Raw genomic sequence first — 21,652 nt, forward strand, 5'->3', positions numbered from 1 at the left:
TTGCTAGTCATAGTAAAATGGTAAAAAATGTACTGTATATAAAAAAGTAAACTAGGCAATAAACTATTTTACTATGCTGCTGTCATTTACAGTAGGCACAACAGTAAATATTTGACAGATTTTGGACTAATCCATCTCCTTGTGGGGTATTTTCAATGTTTTCTTTATTTTTTTACAAAATCACTCCCTGCAAAGGATCATGTACAAAGATGCGGGCTGTCTGACTGAGCAACCCTTAAAATCTACCATGAGGCTAGTCTAAAACCTGTCAAACTTGAAACATCTTTACTACCTACTGCAAGAGACAGCAACTTGGGAAAAGGTAATTTATAAAGCATTTTACATGCATAAATATATATGTATTTAACATTTTACAATTTTCTGTAATGGTGGTCCTTTAATGTCTGACTGAAGAATACTCTCTGTTCCTTTCCTAACAACCTGTGTTTTTCTTTTACATATAAACAGGGTGGGATGTCTGGAAAGGCCACAGAGGCCCAGGCCTTGGGTAGCCACTGCCCAAGGCTTAGCTTGGCATGGAAGAAAGGTGGTGGCTTCATATGGAAGAGGATATTATAAATGGAAAAGGGAGGCTGAAAATGGGAAACACCAAATAGAAGAAGGGACCTGCTGCCCAATGGAGCTGTACTAAAAGAGACTTGTTTTACATGAATGTTAATAACGAAAGAGGGGGCTCCATATAAAATGTTTGGGCGGCTGTTACACACAGAAGGGGAGCCAAAGTTGGACTAGAGGTGGAGAAAGTATAAATTCTTCCGTGTATACAAAACTCTCATCAGGAAAGGGAGAAGCTGTTTGGTTGCTCCCATCTTTTTCAGACTTAAAATGTAGTTCATGAATTCATAACGTCAGCACAAAACTACAATAAAAAAAGTATAGTGCTATTGCTCCTCGAGCCTGCTCGAGCCAATACTGGGCTGCATGGTGGCTAAATGGTTGGTAGTGCCTATTGGTTAGATGGTTTTTATCATGGAAAGAAAACACCGAAATCTAAACCTGAATTGCAACACTAAAGCTTACTGCAGTCTTTGAAGCTTTATAGTGTTGGATAGAGATGATAAAAGAGAATTCATAGAGGAATATGCAATCAAATGAATCAAGTGATCAGTTTGTGTTTCTCTGACTGGCAGGTCAAGGCCTTATAGCTGATCAGAAAAGTACATATCAATCAAATAAATTGAATTAGAAATTCCCGAAGCATAATCCATCATCTCTAGACTAGGGTCAACGCCTACTGAACACATTATCTGCACTGGTTTGCATGGATACCCACTAGGGATGGGAATGAGATGCAAATCATTCTAAATTGCAGGATTATGCAAATTTGTACAGTGTGAAAATGGACCAATTGGAATCCCCCTTAGCAGGTTTCAATAGGTACATTTTCCAGCTGCATGAATTTGCATTGAAAATTTGCATAATCCTGCATCAACTTGGAATGATCTGAATATCCACTTAGATTGTAAACCTTTGGCAGGGTCCTCTCTTCCCTAGTGTATTCTAAATGACTGTGTGCTCTTTTCCTATGACTGCCTCGTACTTGTATTACTGGGCCTACCTAACCAACCCAAAATCGCATGGTCACATATTTTGTACCCTGTTTACCTTGTATAGATTTGTCCTATGTTTTATAACCTTGTTACATTACATCTGTTATCCTTTGTATCATTGTATGTACAGTATTTATTTTCAAGTGCTGTGTATGTTGGCACTTTATAAATACAATAAATAATAGTAAAAATAATCTCATTGACCATCCCCAATGCCTACCAAGTGCTCTGCCATTCTTCCACCATCCCTTAAATATACTGGTAAGTTAACTGGCCAAATTGTCAGTAACATGTTTTGATTTCGGTATAGACAAACTGGTAAATTAACTGTCATATGACCAAACTGTCAGTAGCAAGTTTTGATTTTGGTATAGATATTAGGAGTCTTTTTGGGAATAAGGGCAGATGTGAATAGTTCTATGTACACCGAATCACTGAGTAATCCCTTTGTTGCTGCACAAACTTAGGAAGTAAATATATAACGTGTATTCAGTTCTCACTAAATACTACTTAGACGCTGGAAGTCCACCAACATCACAGTAGCAACGCGGCGCCATTGGAAGCAAACCAAAGACCTGATCTACAGAGTTGAAAGAGGCCTGCCTAATGGTGCCCAAACTTTGTCAGAGTGTGTGATGTGAAAAGTGTCATGGACATAACAAAAACCCACACGTCTCTCTGTTGACACACAGTAGAAAATAATTAGGCATGGAAGAGGAGAAAAAATAAGTTATTAGAGCTCAAATAGGCAGCTCTGTGAGAAGCATTCACCTTAGAAGCTGGATCAAAGGTCCTCTGCGCTGTTACAATATCCGTAGAGATCTGTTTGCCTTCTCTCAGCCGATGAAGCTCCTTTTCCAGATGTTTGCACTGGGGAGGGGGGATAATAGAATATGATGAAATGAAACATTTTAGCCGCTTCTAAATTCATCTTTCAAGGAGAAATGCTCTACTGACTTATTGGCAATGAGTGAAAAGGTGCTTTTAAACCAGGCTGGCGAAAGGAATTTACTATATTATGTGTTATGAAGGCCAATAGGAAAAAGAGACAGGAGCTAGGGGATGAACAGAAAATTTATATGGAAACTATTTACACAAGTAACCTGAGAGATAGAGGAATTTTACTCATGAAATGACATAGTAATTTATTCACCATTCATCAAGAGAGGCCTGATGCTTTAGACAGTGGTATTTACTTATTTATTTTAGGTATTCATAGCCGCACACATCCATTTTGGTCGCCAGTGCGACGGACTGATAGTAAGAGAAAAAAATGGAGACATATTTATTGCAAGCTGTCAAGAGTTATCTTTGCTCTGGTTTCTCTTCAGCGGCAACCACTCTTGGTTTGTCCTTGTACATGTGGTGAAGGTCTATCGTGCCCAGCACTGAAGCAACCAGGTATGGGAAAGCACATATATATTTGTTTTCCAACAACACTGGTGCATTTTTGTATTTCCACATACTAGATGGAGTTAATTAAAACTTTAAGCTGTAGTTTTGATCCTTGTACTATCCAGCAGCAACCGGGCTACATTTATTATTATGTTCTACTAACACTATGTACCTTTAGGCCCCGTTCACACTGCACGCGTTTCCAGCCGCGTTTTGGAAACGCGTGCAGGTGGCCGACACGCACGACATCAGACATTGCATAGAGTGCAATGTCTGATGTTCACACTGCATGCGCTCCGGACGTGTGCGGTCCGGGAACGCATGCTGCACGCATTTTTTGTAAAAACGCGTGGCTGTCCCATTCACTTTTCAGTGATGGGATCAGCCATGCAACGCACACAAACGCGGATGGCGTGCGTTTGTACGCGTTGCGTTCCGCACGCATGGCCATCCGCGTTTGTGATGTAAACGGGGCCTTAAGACTGAGACACACTTTGAGCACTTTTCTGAGCACTGTTCTGACCATCAGCACTGTGTGAGCATTTTTAAAAACGTTCCCATTGACTTGCATTAAAATAGTGGTAAAATTATTGCGATCGCAATTTTTGGAAAACAGCAATTTTGGAGATTTTACTGCAATTTTACTACGATTTTAATGTAAGTCAATGGAGCGCTGATGGTCAGAAAAGCACTCACAGTGTGTTGCAAGCCTTACTGCTGATTGTGCCCCCCGCTTCAGAGATTTTTCTTCCCTTTCTGTCCTCTATGCCCCACTATAGCAAAAAGACATTGTGAAAACTCTCCCTAAACAGAAGTTACAGGAAAAAAACTAAAAAACTCACAGAGGTTCTAAACCTTCCTTACTGTATTCAAATCTAAAACGAACGTTTCACTTGAAAGCAAATCTATGATTGATTAATTTGAGCAAAAGCTATAGTATACTCTTCTTTCTAACAATTTATTGTAAGTGATGAGATAAAAAGTACCTACAGAAATAAATCTACCTAGAACTTTCTAAAATCCCACACGCTTATGTATTTAAAGCGATATAAAACCCTGACATAATATTCAATAAAAATATGTTTTCCTACTTTTTATATGCCATACGGTTAGCATATTTGCTTTTGTGCATAAGTAATATTGTTCCTAAAGTACACTTATTTTACTCCGAGAGCTGACTTTGCATTTTATTTATAACTGCTTTATTCATCCTCTAACTCAGGGGTCTCAAACTCGCGGCCCGCGGGCCATTTGCGGCCCTCGATACAATATTTTGTGGCCCGCGCCGGCAAAAGCTTCCTTATAGTTCGCTTCAGTGCTCCCAAGTAATCCGCCGCATCCCCGCCACTAAACGAGGGCTGCAGAGCCCCCAAATCGCCCGGGGGGCAATCCACCGGCATTTCCTAGAAGGAGCAGAGCTTTCAGCTTCAGCTCTGCCCCTCCTGACGTCAATCGCGGCGCATCGCCGCCTCTGCCCGCCCCTCTCACTCTTCCTTCACAGAGAGGCGGCGATGCGCCGCGATTGACGTCAGGAGGGGCAGAGCTGAAGCTGAAAGCTCTGCCCCTTCCAGGAAATGCCGGCGGATTGCCACCCAGGCGCTTTGGAGGCTCTGCAGCCCTCGTTTTGCGGCGTGGACACGGCGGATTACTTGTAATGGGAGCACTGAAGCAAACTTTAAGTTAAAATAGGCAAAATATTTTGCTTCAGTGTGAATTCGATTTTGAAATAAAAATCAATGCAAGGGACCGGGGGGGGGGGGGGGGGAGTTTAGGGGTGGTACTGCTGATTGACTTTTTTTGTGAAATCCCTTATGCGGCCCAGCCTCATCCTGACTTTGGCTCCTGCGGCCCCCAGGTAAATTGAGTTTGAGACCCCTGTCTAACTTAATCAGAAAGCATCAGAAAGCATTTATGCTTGTCTGACTTTGTTCAGGGGACCCGGCAGTGTGAGAGAAGGCTTTGTTTACATTTCTCACTTGATAAAATTAAACACAAGTTAACATTATGTAAAGTTTGGAAGCGGCCAACTCTGCTGGAAGGGAAGCTTCTAAAGCCTGTGTTAACCCTTTGAATGCAGTTCTAGTAAAAAAAAAAAAATGCTGGTTGTATATAATATTCTGTAAATAATCTATTAGAGCAAAGTAGAAATGCTGGGTTTCATTTCGCTTTAAGGGTTACAAATCTAGGTTTGGACATTGAACTGTCTCTAACAACTACTGCTGTATTTTTCACTAAAGAACCTCCTATACAAAATAAGTATGGCCTATTAAACTTCACATCAGATTCTGCTGTCACTCTCTGCCCTGCAGACCCCCAGTAAATCCCTTTTCTCTATCTTCCCTGCACCCACACTATCTGCCTTGCAGACCCCCAGTAACCCCCTGTTCTCTCCCCACTGAACTCTCACTCTCTGCCCTGCAGACTCCAGTAATCCCCTGTTCTCCATCTTCCCTGCACATTGACTCTCTGCCCTGCGGATCCCCAGTAATCCCGTTCTTTATCCCCCCTATCTCTCACTCTCTCTGCCCTGCAGACCCCCAGTAGTCCCCTGTTCCCCATCACCCTGCACCCACACTCTCTGCTCTGCAGACCCCCACTAATCCCGTTCTCTATCCCCCCTGAACCCTCACTCTTTTCCCTGCAGACCCCCTGTAATCCCCTGCTCTCTATCCCCCCTGCACCCACAATCTCTGCTCTGCAGACCCCCACTAATCCCCTGTTCTCTATCCCCCCTGAACCCTCACTCTTTTTCCTGCAGACCCCCTGTAATCCCCTGCTCTCTATCTGCCCTGCAGACCCCCAGTAATCCCATGTTCTCTATCACCCCTGAACCTTCACTCACTACCCTGCAGACCACCAGTAATCCCATGTTTTCTTTCTCCCCTACACCAACACTCTCTGTCTTGCAGACCCCCAATAATCCCATTTTCTCTATCCCCCCTGAACCCTCACCAACTGCTCTGCAGACCCCCAGTAAGTAACCCCCTGTTCTCTCCACCCCTAAACCTTCTCTCTCTGCCCTCCAGACTCCAGTAACAACCTGACACCTCACTCAATGCCCTGCTGACCCCACTAAACCCCTGTTGATAGGATCATGGATCAAATGTTAGAGATGGTGGATGCAGCATTGTGGGAATGGGGTAGATGAATTTATCCCACAACAATACTGCATTCCATCTCTGAATTTCATCTATCTATCTATCTATCTATCTATCTATCTATCTATCTATCTATCTATCTATCTATCTACCGTATTTTTCGGACTATAAGACGCTCCTGACCATAAGGCGCAACTAGGTTTAGAGGACAAAAACCAGGGGAAAATTTATACTAAACCTGGTGCATCCATGGTGAAGGGGCATCTTGCGGATTATGCTCCCTTTGTATCTCATGCCCCCTTGTACCTCGTGTCTCCCTGTATCCTCCTCTGTTCACCTTGTGTTCTCCTGTGTCCACCTCTGTCCTACTCTATGCTCCTTTGTATCCCCCCTGTGTCATCTATTTCTCTCCCTTGTGTCCTCCTCTGCATGGGCAAAGTACAGGGAGTCCCCAAAATTGTGGCGAGTTGGAGGTTCGTATCGGCAGGCGTTCACAAGTCAGGAAATCCCTGCATTTGGACTATAAGACGCAGTGATTTTTACCCCCCATTTTTGGGGGAGAAAAAGGGAGTCTTATAGTCCAAAAATACACTATCTATCTAACAATGCTGCATCCATCTCTGCCATTTTATCCACGAAGACCTTTCATCTATCCCACAATGCTGCACATTCATTTCTGACCTGACGTGTCAATCCAGTTCCATCCCATGGTAGCCATACCACATGCCCCTCATTTGTGGTCACTATATGTGGTACATTGCCGTGCGGCGATCGCCTCACGGAGACTGTTAGCCGGCAAAACCGCCGTCTAAATACCGGGTCCGGCGCTGCGATCTACAGCAGCGCTGTACTGGGGACAGCAGTGTGACATGGCTGTCCCCTCCTGAGTCTCGGCAGTGATCGGCTGTCATAGGCTGAAGCCTATAAACGCTGATCACACTGATTGGCTGGCGAGGGGGGGGGGGGAGAAATAAATAATAAAAAAACCAAAGAAATGTATAAAAAAATAGGCAAATAAACATAAACAAACATCGGGGGGGGGGGTTGTTGATCGGACCCCCCCCAAAAGAGAGCTCTGTTGGTGGGTAGAAAAGGGGGGGAGGGAATCACTTAAAGCTGCAGTGGCCTATTTCACAAAAAATGGCCTGGTCTTTAGGGGGGCGTAAAGCCTGTTGTCCTGAAGAGGTTACAGGGATACTATGGCGAAAATGTTTACAATTTAAAATATGTGCAAACATATACAAATAAGAAGTACATTTTTTCCAGAGTAAAATGAGCCATAAATTACTTTTCTCCTACGCTGTCACTTACAGTAGGTAGTAGAAATCTGACAGAAGCGACAGGTTTTGGACTAGTCTATCTCTTTATGGGGGATTCTCAGGGATTTATTTACTTTAAAAAGCACTTAGTGAATGGCAGTTGCTTTGTCCAACTGCCAAAATACTGTGTAGAGAGCAGGGAAGCTGGCCAGCATCATTGTTTACATTATTTTTAGGGAATATCTTTATAAAGAATAAATGCCTTGCTGAGAATCCCCTATGAAGAGATGGACTGGTCCAAAACCTGTCGCTTCTATCAGATTTCTACTACCTACTGTAAGTGACAGCAAAATAGGAGAAAAGTAGTGTATGGCTCATTTTACTCGGAAAAAAACATACTTCTTATTTATCTATGTTTGCCCATATTTAAAATTTTACAATTTTTCACCATAGTGCCCCTTTAAGTATTGACTGGTTAGATCTTCTAGCAGACCAGCAAACTCTCACTAGCTTTCTCCACACCCATAGTTCAAACACATCAATTCTTCTATGTATGACCTTATATATAGTCCAACTTTCACAGCCATATGTCACTACTGGAAAGGCTCTAACTATCCTGATCTTTGTTGGTATAGTGACATCTCTATCCTTTAGTAACTTGCCACAGTTTTCCTTTCAAGCAACAAACGTCTCAAGGCTGCAGTCACCATTTGCAGAGATCTTCGATCCCAGGAAGATATTATCTGATACAACTTCTACTTTTTCTCTATCTAGTTGCAGATGGTTCATTGGAGTAGATGACCTGAATTTATATTTTTGATGTTAGAGCAGCTTTGGCACTTTGTTTGACATGCATGATAAGGCTATGCAATTCTTCATCAGTTTCAGCCATCAGAGTAGTATCATTGGTATATCTCAGATTGTTAATATTCCTGCCCACTATTTTAATTCCAGCATTTGAATTATCCAAACCAGCTTTCCAATCACATTTTAGGCAAACAAGTTAAATAAATAAGGAAACAATATGCAACCTTGAAGCAATGAGCTATCTCATACAGGGTCACCCAACACAAGCAAGTTACTGCAAACAGATCAGACTAAATACGATTGATATGGTATACAATATGGGCTTGTCCCAGAGTATGAAAACTGGCTAAAGATACAATCTCTTGGTGATGATAATTACAAGCCATTTCAGGATTTGGATGCAAAATTTGTGATTCTGGGCTTAAAGGCAGAGGTTGGGGCTTTTTCCTTGAGGGAAATTGGTGTCCTAGTCGCCCCGAAAATTATTGTAAAATGGCGGTGTGCTTCTATTCTATCCTTAGAGGAATGCGTTTTCAGCTATTTTTTATACCATCGAGGAAGGGGTTGAAAATGGAGAAGGGGGCTCCTCGGTGATGAAAATAGAGCTAAGAACTTCCTGGGACAGTCTTTTAGAAAACAATGATATGTTGTAGTATGGAAGGAGAGTGACTTGGAGACGTATTACAGCAGTTGGGTTAGCAGTGGAGTCGGTATGAGAGTTAAAGAGGAGTGGTAGCGTGTGGCAAAGTATAGTATTGTTGTGGATATGGGTGTGCAGGAAGAATGGTTGGATGAATGTAGGTGTGGGTGAACGTATTAAGCTCTTTTTTAACTGAAGTTCTTGTATTTGACTAATTAAATGTAGTGAATTTACGACTAACAGTCTGACTGACCTTACATAGCCAAGTAGTAACTAGGAGGGGGTAATCAACCTTTTCCTTTTGTTGTGTTTATTTTTTTTTCCTGTATTAGATCATTTTTTTCTCTCTCTTCTTACTTTTCTTTTCCGTGTGTACTTTGTTTTCTTTCTTTCTCTTTTTTTTGGGGGGGGGGGGGGGGGTAATTGTCATTGGAGCTAATAAATAAAGTAGGTTAGATTTAATTGATTTAGATGGCCAACAATGATGCTAAATAATTACCTAACCTAAGAGGGTACCGGTGAAGCTTGTATCAGATGGTTGGGTACATAACACAAGAGCTGAGTTAGAAAAAAAAAACCACTAAATACGATCCACTGGAAAAGGTACTGGCAGCCCACTCCAGTTCATTTCTGCCAAGAAAACTACATGACCAGAAGGAACCAGAGTCATGTCAATATGGCATCTGAAGAGGAGTCCCCCAGGTTTGAAAATGCCCAACAAGTTATTGGGGAAGAGCAGTTCACAAGTATAAGTTGAGGAAGAGCTAATGATACTGATGGATTAAAACCAAGAGGACATCCAATGCTTGAGGTGCTCAGAAATATCAAAAGTACAGTCCAATGCTAGAAAATACAGTATAATATCGAACCTGGAATGTAAGATCTATGAATCAAGAAAAGTTGGATGTGGTTAAAGATGAGATGGCAAGGCTAAACATTGACATCCTGGGAATTAGTATACTAAAATGGACTGATGCTGGTCATTTCACATAAGATATACATCAGATTTTCTGTTGTGGACAAGATACTTACAGAAAGAATGGAGCAGCCATTATCACCAATAAAATGGTGTCAACACCAGTCCTTGGTTACAATCCAAAAAATAACTGAATGATCTCACCTAGATTGCAAGGCAAGCCATTTAACATGGCAGTAATTACAGTTTATGCTACAACAACTATAGCTGATGAGAAAGAAGTGGAACAGTTTTATGATGATTTACAACAGCTACTGGACACAGCACCCAAAAAAGACATCACATATGTCATATAAGACTGGAAAGATTAAGTTGGTAGTAAAAAAAAGCAAGCCGAATAACAGGCAACTTTGGTCTTGGAAAACGTGATGAAGCAGGAGAGAGGAGGCTAATGGAATTTTCCCAAGACAGCACATGGCTATAGCAAATACCCGATTTCAACAGCACAAGAGAAGACTTTACACATGGACAGCACCAAATGGTCAATGTCACAACCAGATTGACTACATACTTTGGAGGAGGGGATCGATGAGTTTGATGGGATGGCAACTTAAACTGCTAACAATGACAGAAAGTTGAAGCTTTTAAAGGCCACATAAAATGGCAAGGAAGTCCACATTCTGCCAGCAGGCCTTGAATTTGACAACTGTGATTTAGAGGAATAGATATGGTAGACTGAATGCATGAGGAACTATGGCTAGATGTACGTGATACTATCCAAGAGGTTGCAACAAATAAGAAGGTTAAGAAGGCAAAATGGTTGACTACTGTGGCTTTAAAAGTTGCTGAGAAAAGGAGGACTGCAAAAGCCAATGGAAAAAATAAAAGTTTTCCCAGCTGAACACAGAGTTTCAAAGAATTGTTCGCAGAGATAAGGAAGTTTATCTGAACCAACAGTGCAAGGAAATAGAAACAGACAATGAAATGGAAAATAATAGAGATCATTTTAGGAAGAATTGGCAACATCAAGGGAATCTTCTGGGCAAAAATGGGAGTGGAATAAAGACAAAAATGGAAAGGATCTAACAGAAGCAGAAGATGTTAAGAAGAGATGGCAAGAATATACAGAACAGCTACACAAGAAGGACATAGACAGTACTTATACTTGGAATATGCATGCTGAACAAGAACCAAGCAACCTGATGATTGAAGTCAAGTAGGCATTAGAAGGTCTCGCTAATAACACAGCTCCAGGAAGTGATGGAATCCCGGTAGATCTTCTGAAAAGCATGCATGATGATGTTCTTGAAAATTTGCAATCGAATATGGAAAACACAAGAGTGTACTTTGGACTGGAAAAAGTCAGTTTACATTCCAATCCAAAATAAGGGCAATGCCAACGAATGCTCAAATTATCAGACAATTGCATTTATATCAAATTCTAGCAAGGTAATGCTCAAAATTCTACAAGCCAGGACTTCAGCAATGTATGGAGCGAGGACTGCCAGATGTGGAAGCTGGTTTTAGAAGTGGGAGAGGCACAAGTGACCCTATTACCAACATACAATGGATAATAAAGGAAGCAAGGGAACTCCAGAAGAATATCTACTTGTGACTTTTGATTTATTAACTATTCAAAAGCTTTTAACTTTGTAGATCATGATAGACTGTGGCATAATCACATTGTTTTGGGGATACCAGGCCATCTGTCTTTTGAGGAATCTATATGCAAACCAAGAAGTAACAGTTAGAACTGAGTATGGAATAACAGATTGGTTCACAACTGGTAAAATAAGGTTGTATATGGTCTCCTTATTTAAATGTGCACACAGAGTTAATTTGGAACAGGGCTGGTGGTACCCACAGCAACCAGTCATGCCTGGATCTTCACTCTACAACCTAACTAGGAAAGTGAAACACGGAATCCCACTAGTTGCTGGGGGTTGCGTCACCTCCTCTTTCCTTTATTCCAGTTTTTATTGGTCAGACTAATGGTCCAGCATGCTTCCCAACTCACTGCACAGCATGGCAGAGTGCACAGAGGCTACAGATGCCCAGCACACACTGATCAGTCAGGCAGGGATAGAGGATTCCCAGCACATACACACAGCAGGAGGTTATACAGCACACAGGAAACATAGAGGAGCTCAGTGCAGCACACAGACCAGGGATTGATGAGTCACAGAGCGCACACAGGGAGCATTGGATAAGTTCTCCCATTAACATCCTAGTTCGGCATCAGTGAGCAGAGCATCTGTGCTCCTTCCTCTAAGCACTGCCAGACTTTGCTTTTCTTAACTAAAATAACCAAACTTCCTCGGCCACAGACATTCGGCCTCTTTCATCCTTAAGTTAGCCGTACACTAGACACTGAACTGCTTATGTTCAGCCATGCCAAAGATCCCGCTGTCACTGGTTCCCAGTCAGCTCCAATGCAAACACTCCTTTTTCTTAAGGACATGTGTTTTCATTGGTCGCCTTCCTCCTGTCCCTCTGCCCACAACCACATGTCAGGCCCAGGGCTTCCTTCTTAAAACAGGTTGATAAAAATAGTTATTGAAACCGGTAGAGAAGCTAAGTGTTAGCATAGAAAGGAAAAGTTTTCCCTCTGAGGGCCCATAAAGGCAGGTTCATTTCCTTGCCCTATATAGCAAGAGAAAAACAAGCACGTGTCATCCACAAGCTTCAACCTAAAAAACAATAAGGTTTCCCACCCAATTCTTAATTACTAAAAGTAAAATAGTCCGCAATTATTATTCCCCATCCCTTTTAGCATCAACCCTGACACCTTAACCTCTTGAGGACTGGAGGTTTACACCCCCCTAGTGACCAGGCATTTTTTTTACAATTCAGCACTTCGTAACTTTAACAGTTTATTGCTCGGTCATAACACTTAGCACCCAAATTAATTTTACCTCTTTTTCTTCCCACTAATAGAGCATTATTTTGGTGGTCTCTGATTGCTACTGCGATTACAATTTTTTTTATTAATTAAAAAAGAGCAATTTTGTATAAAAATCCCCCCATCCCCCTTAAATTGGCCCTAGACTGTAATCCATACACTACACTAAACACTCATAGGCATCAGCCTATGAGAGGGATTAGATTGTGAGCTGTTAGGGAGGACAGTTAGATGACAAGGCTGTCCCCTGTATAGCGCTGCGCTAGATGCTATCCTGCTGATCCTCTGCCTCTAATACTTTTAGCCATAGACCCTGAACAAGCATGCAGCAGACCAGGTGTTTCTGACATTATTGTCAGATCCGACAAGATTAGCTGCATTCTTGTTTCTGGTGTCAAACAAACACTACTGCAGCCAAAGAGTTCAGCAGGATGCCACACAACTGTTACTGTTTAAAAGGAAATAAATATGGAAGCCTCCATATACCTCTCACTTTACATGTCCTGGGAGGGTTTGGCTACTCACTTACATGAATTTCCATGTATTCCACTGAGTTCACTCCTCAAGTACTACCCCTAATAATTCCTTACCGACCTCTCAGCAGTGCTCATTTTAAATAATGTGGCCTCAGAGGACTCATTCTAGTCATGTAGCATCTTTCACTTCTAGTGTGAAAGCAAGAATGACAGCAGTTACTGCAGTCACACACCACCTGCCTACATTCCAGCTTCAGCAACATAGCAGGGCCAAATTATAATACAATGAGTGGGAGAGGGTGTGGTTACAAGACGCAATCACACTTCATTTTACTCACATGACAGTAAGCTAAAAGAGGCTGGTCAAAAGGGAATCAGGACAGTTCAATGGTAGTTGCAGTTGTACTTCCCCAATTACTTCTTTCTTTATGGATCTGACAAGCTACCTGCAGTCTTGATCTTTAAAATAAGTGCTTCAAAGTGGGAAGCAACACTGCACAGAATTTAGCCTGACCCCAAAATTCACTTTTTATACATTTATGACATGGTTCATTTTATAGAGGCTATACAGCCACAATTAGACATTAGATGGATCCCCTTCAGGTAAAATGTAATAACGACTTTCCGTTTCTTAATCTTTCTAGTCTCCCCCTGAGCATCGTGTGTCCAGGCATAGCCCCACCCTCTTGCAGACAAGTGCCATGGCACTCTGTGTGTCGAAGACAGAGTGCCATGGAAGCATAACCGCACTCATCCACAAGGGGGCGGGGCAACGCACCAGGAGCCAGTGCTTCTAAAGCTCAGGAGGAGACTCAAAAGATAAAGACCTAGCCACTATTTACCCGAAGGGAATCTAATGTCTAAAGGCTCATACACACATCAGACTATAGTCTTTGGAAAATGAAAGATCACAGACCAATCTTACCACCCTTCATGTAGTATGAGAGCCATACCTACACAGTCTATTCTATGGAGCTGAACTCCCCATCAGAAAAAAATCTTAACTAGATGCTGCACACACAGATGCTGTACAGACACAAAACATCAGTATCTGCAAAAGATCTGTTCCTGCCAAAGATCCGTTCCTGCAAATTGCATTCATAGTCTATGAGATCTGCAGATCATCATACACACCTTGTTTAACTGACATTCATCTGCAGATCAGACAATCATCTGCAGACCTGAAAATCCATTCTAGTGGATCTGATCTGCAGATGAATGTCTGTTAAACAAGGTGTGTATGATGATCTGCAGATATCATAGACTATGAATGCATTTTGCAGGAACGGATCTTTTGCAGGAACAGATCTTTTTGCAGATACCGATCTTTTGAATGTCTACAGCATCTTTGTGTGCAGCATCTTGCAAAGATTTCTGTCCGATGAGGAGTTCAGCTCCATAGAATAGACTGTGTAGGTATGGCTCTCATACTACATGGAAGGGGGTAAAATTGGTCTGTGATCTTTCATTTTCCAAAGACTATGGTCTGATGTGTGTATGAGCCTTTAGTGTGGCTACATAATTTCTTTCAGCTGTAATGGTGCAGATCCAGTCAGGTCTACTTTAAAGAAAACAGGCTTCATGAGCTATTCAGTAAAAGCAGGTCTATTGTAGCTGGAAATGCCTCTATGCTGAGCATGAGTTAAAAGTTTATACATACAGTTAACATATTTTGTTTGCATTTTATCCAACCATAATGAGAGGCTTTACAAAATCAATATACAGTCATAAAAAAGGAAGTCAACAATATAACAGTGTGGCAAATGTCGAGACATTATAAGCAAATATGCAGATAATGAGACTGTTTGCCTGCAGAGCTTACATTCAACAATAACATGTGATGGGGTACAGTGCTCTTCACACTTCAAGGACTATGGAGTTAAACACAGTGTAATGGCACTAGATAAAGACATACTGATCTGTGGAACCTGAGGCCACTATAATGCAACTCATCCACATGTCAGAGAATTGCTATAAGTACAGAAGAATCCCTTTATATTAAAGGGGAACTGAAGAGAGAGGTATATGGAGGCTGTTCTGTTTATTTCCTTTTAATCAATACCAGTTGCCTGGCAGCCCTGCTGGTCTATTTCTCTGCAGTAGTATCTGATTAAAACCAGAAACAAGCATGCAGCTAGTCTTGTCAGATCAGACTTATAAGTCTGAACCACTGAAACGCCTGATCTGCTGCATGCTTGTTCAGGGGCTATGGCTGATAGTATTAGAGGCAGAGGATCAGCTGGGCTGCCAGGCAACTGGTATTGTCTAAAAGGAAATAAACATGACAGCCTCCATATACCTCTCTCTTCAGTTCCCCTTTAAAGGATACCAGATGCAAAAGCATCTGGTATAGACTGAAGCTATACTGGGTAGGGGGGCATAATCAAATACTCACAGGGCCTCCCATTCCCCGCTGCTCTTCTCTGGTCCATTCTGTTGTCCTGGGCGAGTTCAGCCACTCCAAACCCGAACATACTGCGCTGCACATGCGCAGTATGTCCGTTCTGCTCCCCTGTGGCCGTGTAGTGTTGTCACAGGACAAATCCTGTCCTGTAAGGTCACTCGACACAGCCACAGGGGAGCAGAATGGACATGCTGCGCATGCACGGCGCAGTATGCCTGGGTTTGGAGTTGTCGAAGACGCCGACAACAATGGGACGGACTAGAGAAGAGCAAAGGGAGACAGAGGGTAATGGGAGGTGTGGTGAGTATTTCATTATGCCCCCTTATCCAGTACAGCTTCAGTATTTCGCATCTGAAATCTTTTAAATTCCAAAGAGCTCCTGACGAAGTGGTCACATGGACCACGCCACGTGTGCAGCGTTTGGTGTGCCTTCCTCTGCCCTCACTACATTTCTGCTAGCAAGAAAGAGTGTTGGAGGCTGGCACTTCCAAAAGTAGAAAAGCTCTTTATTGAAGCATTAAAAACAGTGGTAATACAGCGACAGCCCGCTGTTTCAGGTCTTAGCCTTTCTTCAAGCCGTTTTAACCACAAGTGAGATCACACATACATGCAACATACAGTGGAGGAAATAATTATTTGACCCCCTCAATGATTTTGTAACTTTGTCCAATGACAAAGAAATGAAGAGTCTCAGAACAGTATCATTTCAATGGTAGGCTTATTTTAACAGTGGCAGAAAGCACATCTAAAGGAAAATCGAAAAAATAACCTTAAATAAAAGATAGCAACTGATTTGCATTTCATTGAGTGAAATAAGTTTTTGAACCCTCTAACAATAAAAGACTTAATACTTAGTGGAAAAAACCTTGTTTGCAAGCACAGAGGTCAAACGTTTCTTGTAATTGATGACCAAGTTTGCACACATTTTAGGAGGAATGTTGGTCCACTCCTCTTTGCAGATCATCTCTAAATCCCTTAGGTTTCGAGGCTGTCTCTGTGCAACTCTGAGCTTGAGCTCCCTCCATAGGTTTTCTATTGGATTAAGGTCCGGAGACTGACTAGGCCACTCCATGACCTTAATGTGCTTCTTCTTGAGCCACTCCTTTGTTGCCTTTGCTGTATGTTTTGGGTCATTGTCGTGCTGGAACACCCATCCACGACCCATTTTCAGTTTCCTGGCAGAGGGAAGGAGGTTGTCGTTCAGGATTTCACGATACATGGCTCCGTCCATTTTCCCGTTAATGCGATTAAGTTGTCCTGTGCCCTTAGCAGAAAAACACCCCCAAAGCAAAATGTTTCCACCCCCATGCTTGACGGTGGGGACGGTGTTTTGGGGGTCATAGGCAGCATTTTTCTTCCTCCAAACACAGCGAGTTGAGTTAATGCCAAAGAGCTGTATTTTGGTCTCATCAGACCACAGCACCTTCTCCCAGTCACTCACAGAATCATTCAGGTGTTCATTGGCAAACTTCACACGGGCCTGCACATGTGCCTTCTTGAGCAGGGGGACCTTGCGAGCCCTGCAGGATTTTAATCCATTGCGGTGTAATGTGTTTCCAATGGTTTTCTTGGTGACTGTGGTCCCTGCTAATTTGAGGTCATTCACTAACTCCTCCCGTGTAGTTCTAGGATGCTTTTTCACCTTTCTCAGAACCATTGACACCCCACGAGGTGAGATCTTGCGTGGAGCCCCAGAGCGAGGTCGATTGATGGTCATTTTGTGCTCCTTCCATTTTCGAACAATCGCACCAACAGTTGTCACCTTCTCTCCCAGCTTCTTGCTAATGGTTTTGTAGCCCATTCCAGCCTTGTGCAGGTCTACAATTTTGTCTCTGACATCCTTGGACAGCTCTTTGGTCTTTCCCATGTTGGAGAGTTTGGAGTCTGCTTGATTGATTGATTCTGTGGACAGGTGTCTTTTATACAGGTGACTAGTTAAGACAGGTGTCCTTAATGAGGGTGACTAATTGAGTAGAAGTGCCTAACCACTCTGTTGGAGCCAGAACTCTTAATGGTTGGTAGGGGTTCAAAAACTTATTTCACTCAACGAAATGCAAATCAGTTGCTATCTTTTATTTAAGGTTATTTTTTTCGATTTTCCTTTTGATGTGCTATCTGCCACTGTTAAAATAAACCTACCATTGAAATGATACTGTTCTGAGACTTTTCATTTCTTTGTCATTGGACAAACATACAAAATCAGTGAGGGGTCAAATAATTATTTCCTCCACTGTATATAGTGTCATCCCACCCACATATCCAATCAATTCAAATTTCCCACAGCCAATCATATTACCTGAGCTCTCTGGCGGACCTGAGTGGAGACTGCATGGCCAACATGCAAAGTATCCTAAAGAAAAACTGTCTCGGAGTGTGTCAGCGCACAACGCCGACAGGAAACCACTTCCGCATTCCTATTCGCTACTGCCGGATCAGGTGACTAGAGAGCGGCACGCATCACCACGTTCACGCTGCCCGGAGTCTACCCGTGGCTCTGCGCATACTCAGTGCGTGTAGAGCAATGTATGCAACGTAGTCAGTTAGCCGCCCACAAGGGCGTACCTTAATGACGTCGCATGTCAACAATACAGCCGCTCACAATAGCGGCAGGGTAAAGTATCCATAGCAGCGCGTCCCAGGCAACGCATGCACGCAATAGAACAATAAATTAAACAACACTTACCCAATCTGCAGCAGCGAAAATAAGTTAGCCATTTCTCCACCCAAAATTCCCCCAGCTGAGGCAATATGAAAGCTCTGTAATAAAGAGCAACATTGAAACATCAAAACAAGCAGCATATCAAGGCAAATTAAATACAAAACCCCAAATCATATTCTCTATTGAGCCCACCCTCCCCCAACACACCCAATTTCTTGATCCACCCCGCCTCTCTTCTGAGTAATTCCTTAAGTCTACTATGCCTTCCCCTCCATGTAACGGGTACCCCATCAATAATTTGTACCTTTAGTTGAGAGACATTATGGTGCATGCTAGTAAAATGAGCTGAAACCGCCTGTTTCATATCACCATTCCTAATAGCACTTTTATGGGAACAGATCCTATCTCTGATCTTTTGAGTAGTCATACCTATGTAACCCAAGCCACATGTTCTATTGCGTGCATGCGTTGCCAGGGACGCGCTGCTATGGATACTTTACCCTGCCGCTATTGTGAGCGGCTGTATTGTTGACATGCGACGTCATTAAGGTACGCCCTTGTGGGCGGCTAACTGACTACGTTGCATACATTGCTCTACACGCACTGAGTATGCGCAGAGCCACGGGTAGACTCCGGGCAGCGTGAACGTGGTGATGCGTGCCGCTCTCTAGTCACCTGATCCGGCAGTAGCGAATAGGAATGCGGAAGTGGTTTCCTGTCGGCGTTGTGCGCTGACACACTCCGAGACAGTTTTTCTTTAGGATACTTTGCATGTTGGCCATGCAGTCTCCACTCAGGTCCGCCAGAGAGCTCAGGTAATATGATTGGCTGTGGGAAATTTGAATTGATTGGATATGTGGGTGGGATGACACTATATATGTTGCATGTATGTGTGATCTCACTTGTGGTTAAAACGGCTTGAAGAAAGGCTAAGACCTGAAACAGCGGGCTGTCGGTGTATTACCACTGATTTTAATGCTTCAATAAAGAGCTTTTCTACTTTTGGAAGTGCCAGCCTCCAACACTCTTTCTTGCATGGATTGGATCTGACGGTGTGAGGATCCCCTGAGGCTTGGGCACCCTTTTCCCTGTGTACAGCGAGTGCCACTCTTTTTATCAGCATCTATACCTGTGGATCACACCGTAGAGGATGAGCACCACCGGGGACTGTGGGTCTGGAGGTTTACCAGACACCTTTTCTTATACTGAGGAGCATGCAGCTAATGTCTTGGCTAAGGCTGGTAAAGCAATTGCCTTCTTACAGACACCTGATATTAAACCTTTGAAACGTGACCTAGAAGCCACCAAAAAGAAATGGGTAGAATTGGATATGCACGCTAGGACACTTGCAGAATATTGCCGCTCAAGGAGAATACCCCGGGCAGTACGTTCCCAAGTTTCACCTATGATATTTGGTGGTGATCCAGAGTTTTGTTCGATCTTTGAGAGGATTTGGAATAAAGCAGCATTTGACACCATGATCCTCACGATTGAGAGGATCCACCGTGAACTTCCAATCCTAGAACAGAAAAGCCTAGCTATCATTACCCAATTGACCGCACTGTTGTCAGCAGATGAGATGCAAGCGTTTGTGGATCAGCTGTCGGCTAAGTTGGCATCACACACCAAGACCATTGAAGAAACTAAGCGTTTGAAGTTCCATCGTGATACTCATGATTATACTGAGGGCTATGTATATTCATGGCAAAAAATGGTGCCTGCTAACACCCTGAGGAGACCTAAGAAACCAAGTAAACCCAGGGGGAGGTTGCCACGCCCTCACCCTCCACAGGGAGAGGGTTCCCGTCCCCCGCAGGGGGGTAATCAGGGATCATCTACCTCTGATTTTTTGTCCTCAAGGGAGACCTCACCTACACCAAGAGGCGCAGTAGGCGGGGTGGGAGCAGGGCCAGGAATAAACGTACGAAAAGATTCAGTAATGAGTCAGATGGAGTTACGCAAGAGACCCTAATCGAGTCACCACAACTAGTGGTTAACATCTCTAGTCATGCCCTTACACCGACTGAGGAGAGAGTGCTTAACTATGGGTTAAATTTCAGCCCCACCAATTTACCCAATTTTTTTGAATTGGACCAGGAACTGTTTCGATTTTTTAGGACAATTAAACTCAAATATTTTTTTGGGACAATGCCACACTTTGTCAACTCTCGTGAGGCAGTGGATGAGTCTATGTTTTGCCTTAAGGACTTTGGACTGAGGAATAAGAGTTGTTTTTCTCCATCAGGCAATCTAGTGATTGACAACTTTTGTGCCCGTGTTATGGAGGATGTGGGGAAATTGGAGACTGAACAACAAACGAAAAAGAGTACAGTTTAACCTTACCCGGGATGAGCGAATGGCATTGGAGGGTCTGAAAAAGAGAACGGAACTGACTATACGGCCCGCCGATAAGGGCGGAGCCGTTGTGATATTAGATAGTAGTTACTATGAGGAGGAGATCAGGGGCCAGTTGGCTCAAGTTGAAGTTTATGGCAAAATATCTGAGGACCCTGTGGTCCATATACAAAGGAAGATTAAAAGCATTATTGAAAAAGCTAAAAGTGCAGGAATCATTGATGAGGGGCTAGCCAAGTTTTTGGTGCAAGATAACCCTGTCACACCAAAATTGTACACGTTACCTAAGATTCACAAGGACCCGTGCCGTCCACCGGGGAGACCCATTGTGGCCGGCACGGGTTCGATTTTTGTCCCCATTGCACAGTTTTTGGATAAGCTGTTACAACCCTTGGTGGTGGCATTAGAATCCTATGTGAGGGACACTAGTATGTTCCTGCAGAGGATTGGGGAGTTGGATCTTGGGGAGGAAAGTTTCTTTCTGGTTACGTTGGATGTGGAGAGCCTCTACACCTCCATCCCACATGATGGGGGTGTAGAGGCTATCGATTGGTTCCTTATGACTAGGACAGATCTATCTAAACAACAGCGTTTATTTGCCATTGATCTGTTGAATGTGGTACTACGTTCTAACTATTTCTCTTTTCAGGATGAATTCTTTCTGCAGCTACGGGGCACGGCGATGGGGTCGAATGTGGCCCCATCCTACGCGAACCTCTATATGGGTCTATATGAGGAGGCTTTTGTTTACTCCAATCGTCTTTTTCAGCAACATGCCAGATGTTGGCTTAGATATATTGACGACATCTTTTGTCTGTGGGTGGGGCCACGTTCGACCCTAGAAGCTTTTTTAGTTGATTTGTCCCAAAGCTGTAGCGAGATTAAACTCACATGTCATACGAGCTCAGAACAGGTTACCTTCTTGGACACTACCATTATCAGGAAAGGACGGTCCCTTATCTCTGATCTTTACATTAAGGATACTGATCGTAACTCTTTATTACATTATGACAGCTTCCATCCTCCCCATGTGAAGGATGCTATCCCTAGGGGTCAATTTGCTAGACTAGATAGGATTATCTCCACCCCTGACTCTCTACAGGAGCGACAAGAGGCTATGGAATATAAATTTAGACAGAGAGGCTATCCTCAACAAATTATACAACAAGG

At 43.0% G+C, this 21,652-nt stretch overlaps 1 protein-coding gene across 6 annotated transcripts in view; it reads right to left on the bottom strand.

The window, feature by feature from the left end:
- Positions 1-21,652, bottom strand: part of MIPOL1 (mirror-image polydactyly 1) — a 528,027-nt gene that overhangs the window by 192,536 nt on the left and 313,839 nt on the right. For all 6 annotated transcript variants that reach the window (XM_068254025.1, XM_068254028.1, XM_068254026.1 and 3 more), the window contains one exon: positions 2,343-2,441. In XM_068254025.1, the coding sequence (XP_068110126.1) occupies positions 2,343-2,441 (99 nt within the window). The remainder of the gene's footprint in view (positions 1-2,342; positions 2,442-21,652) is intronic.

Source organism: Hyperolius riggenbachi, chromosome 9 (genome assembly GCF_040937935.1).
Source record: "Hyperolius riggenbachi isolate aHypRig1 chromosome 9, aHypRig1.pri, whole genome shotgun sequence".
Lineage (NCBI taxonomy): Eukaryota > Metazoa > Chordata > Amphibia > Anura > Hyperoliidae > Hyperolius > Hyperolius riggenbachi.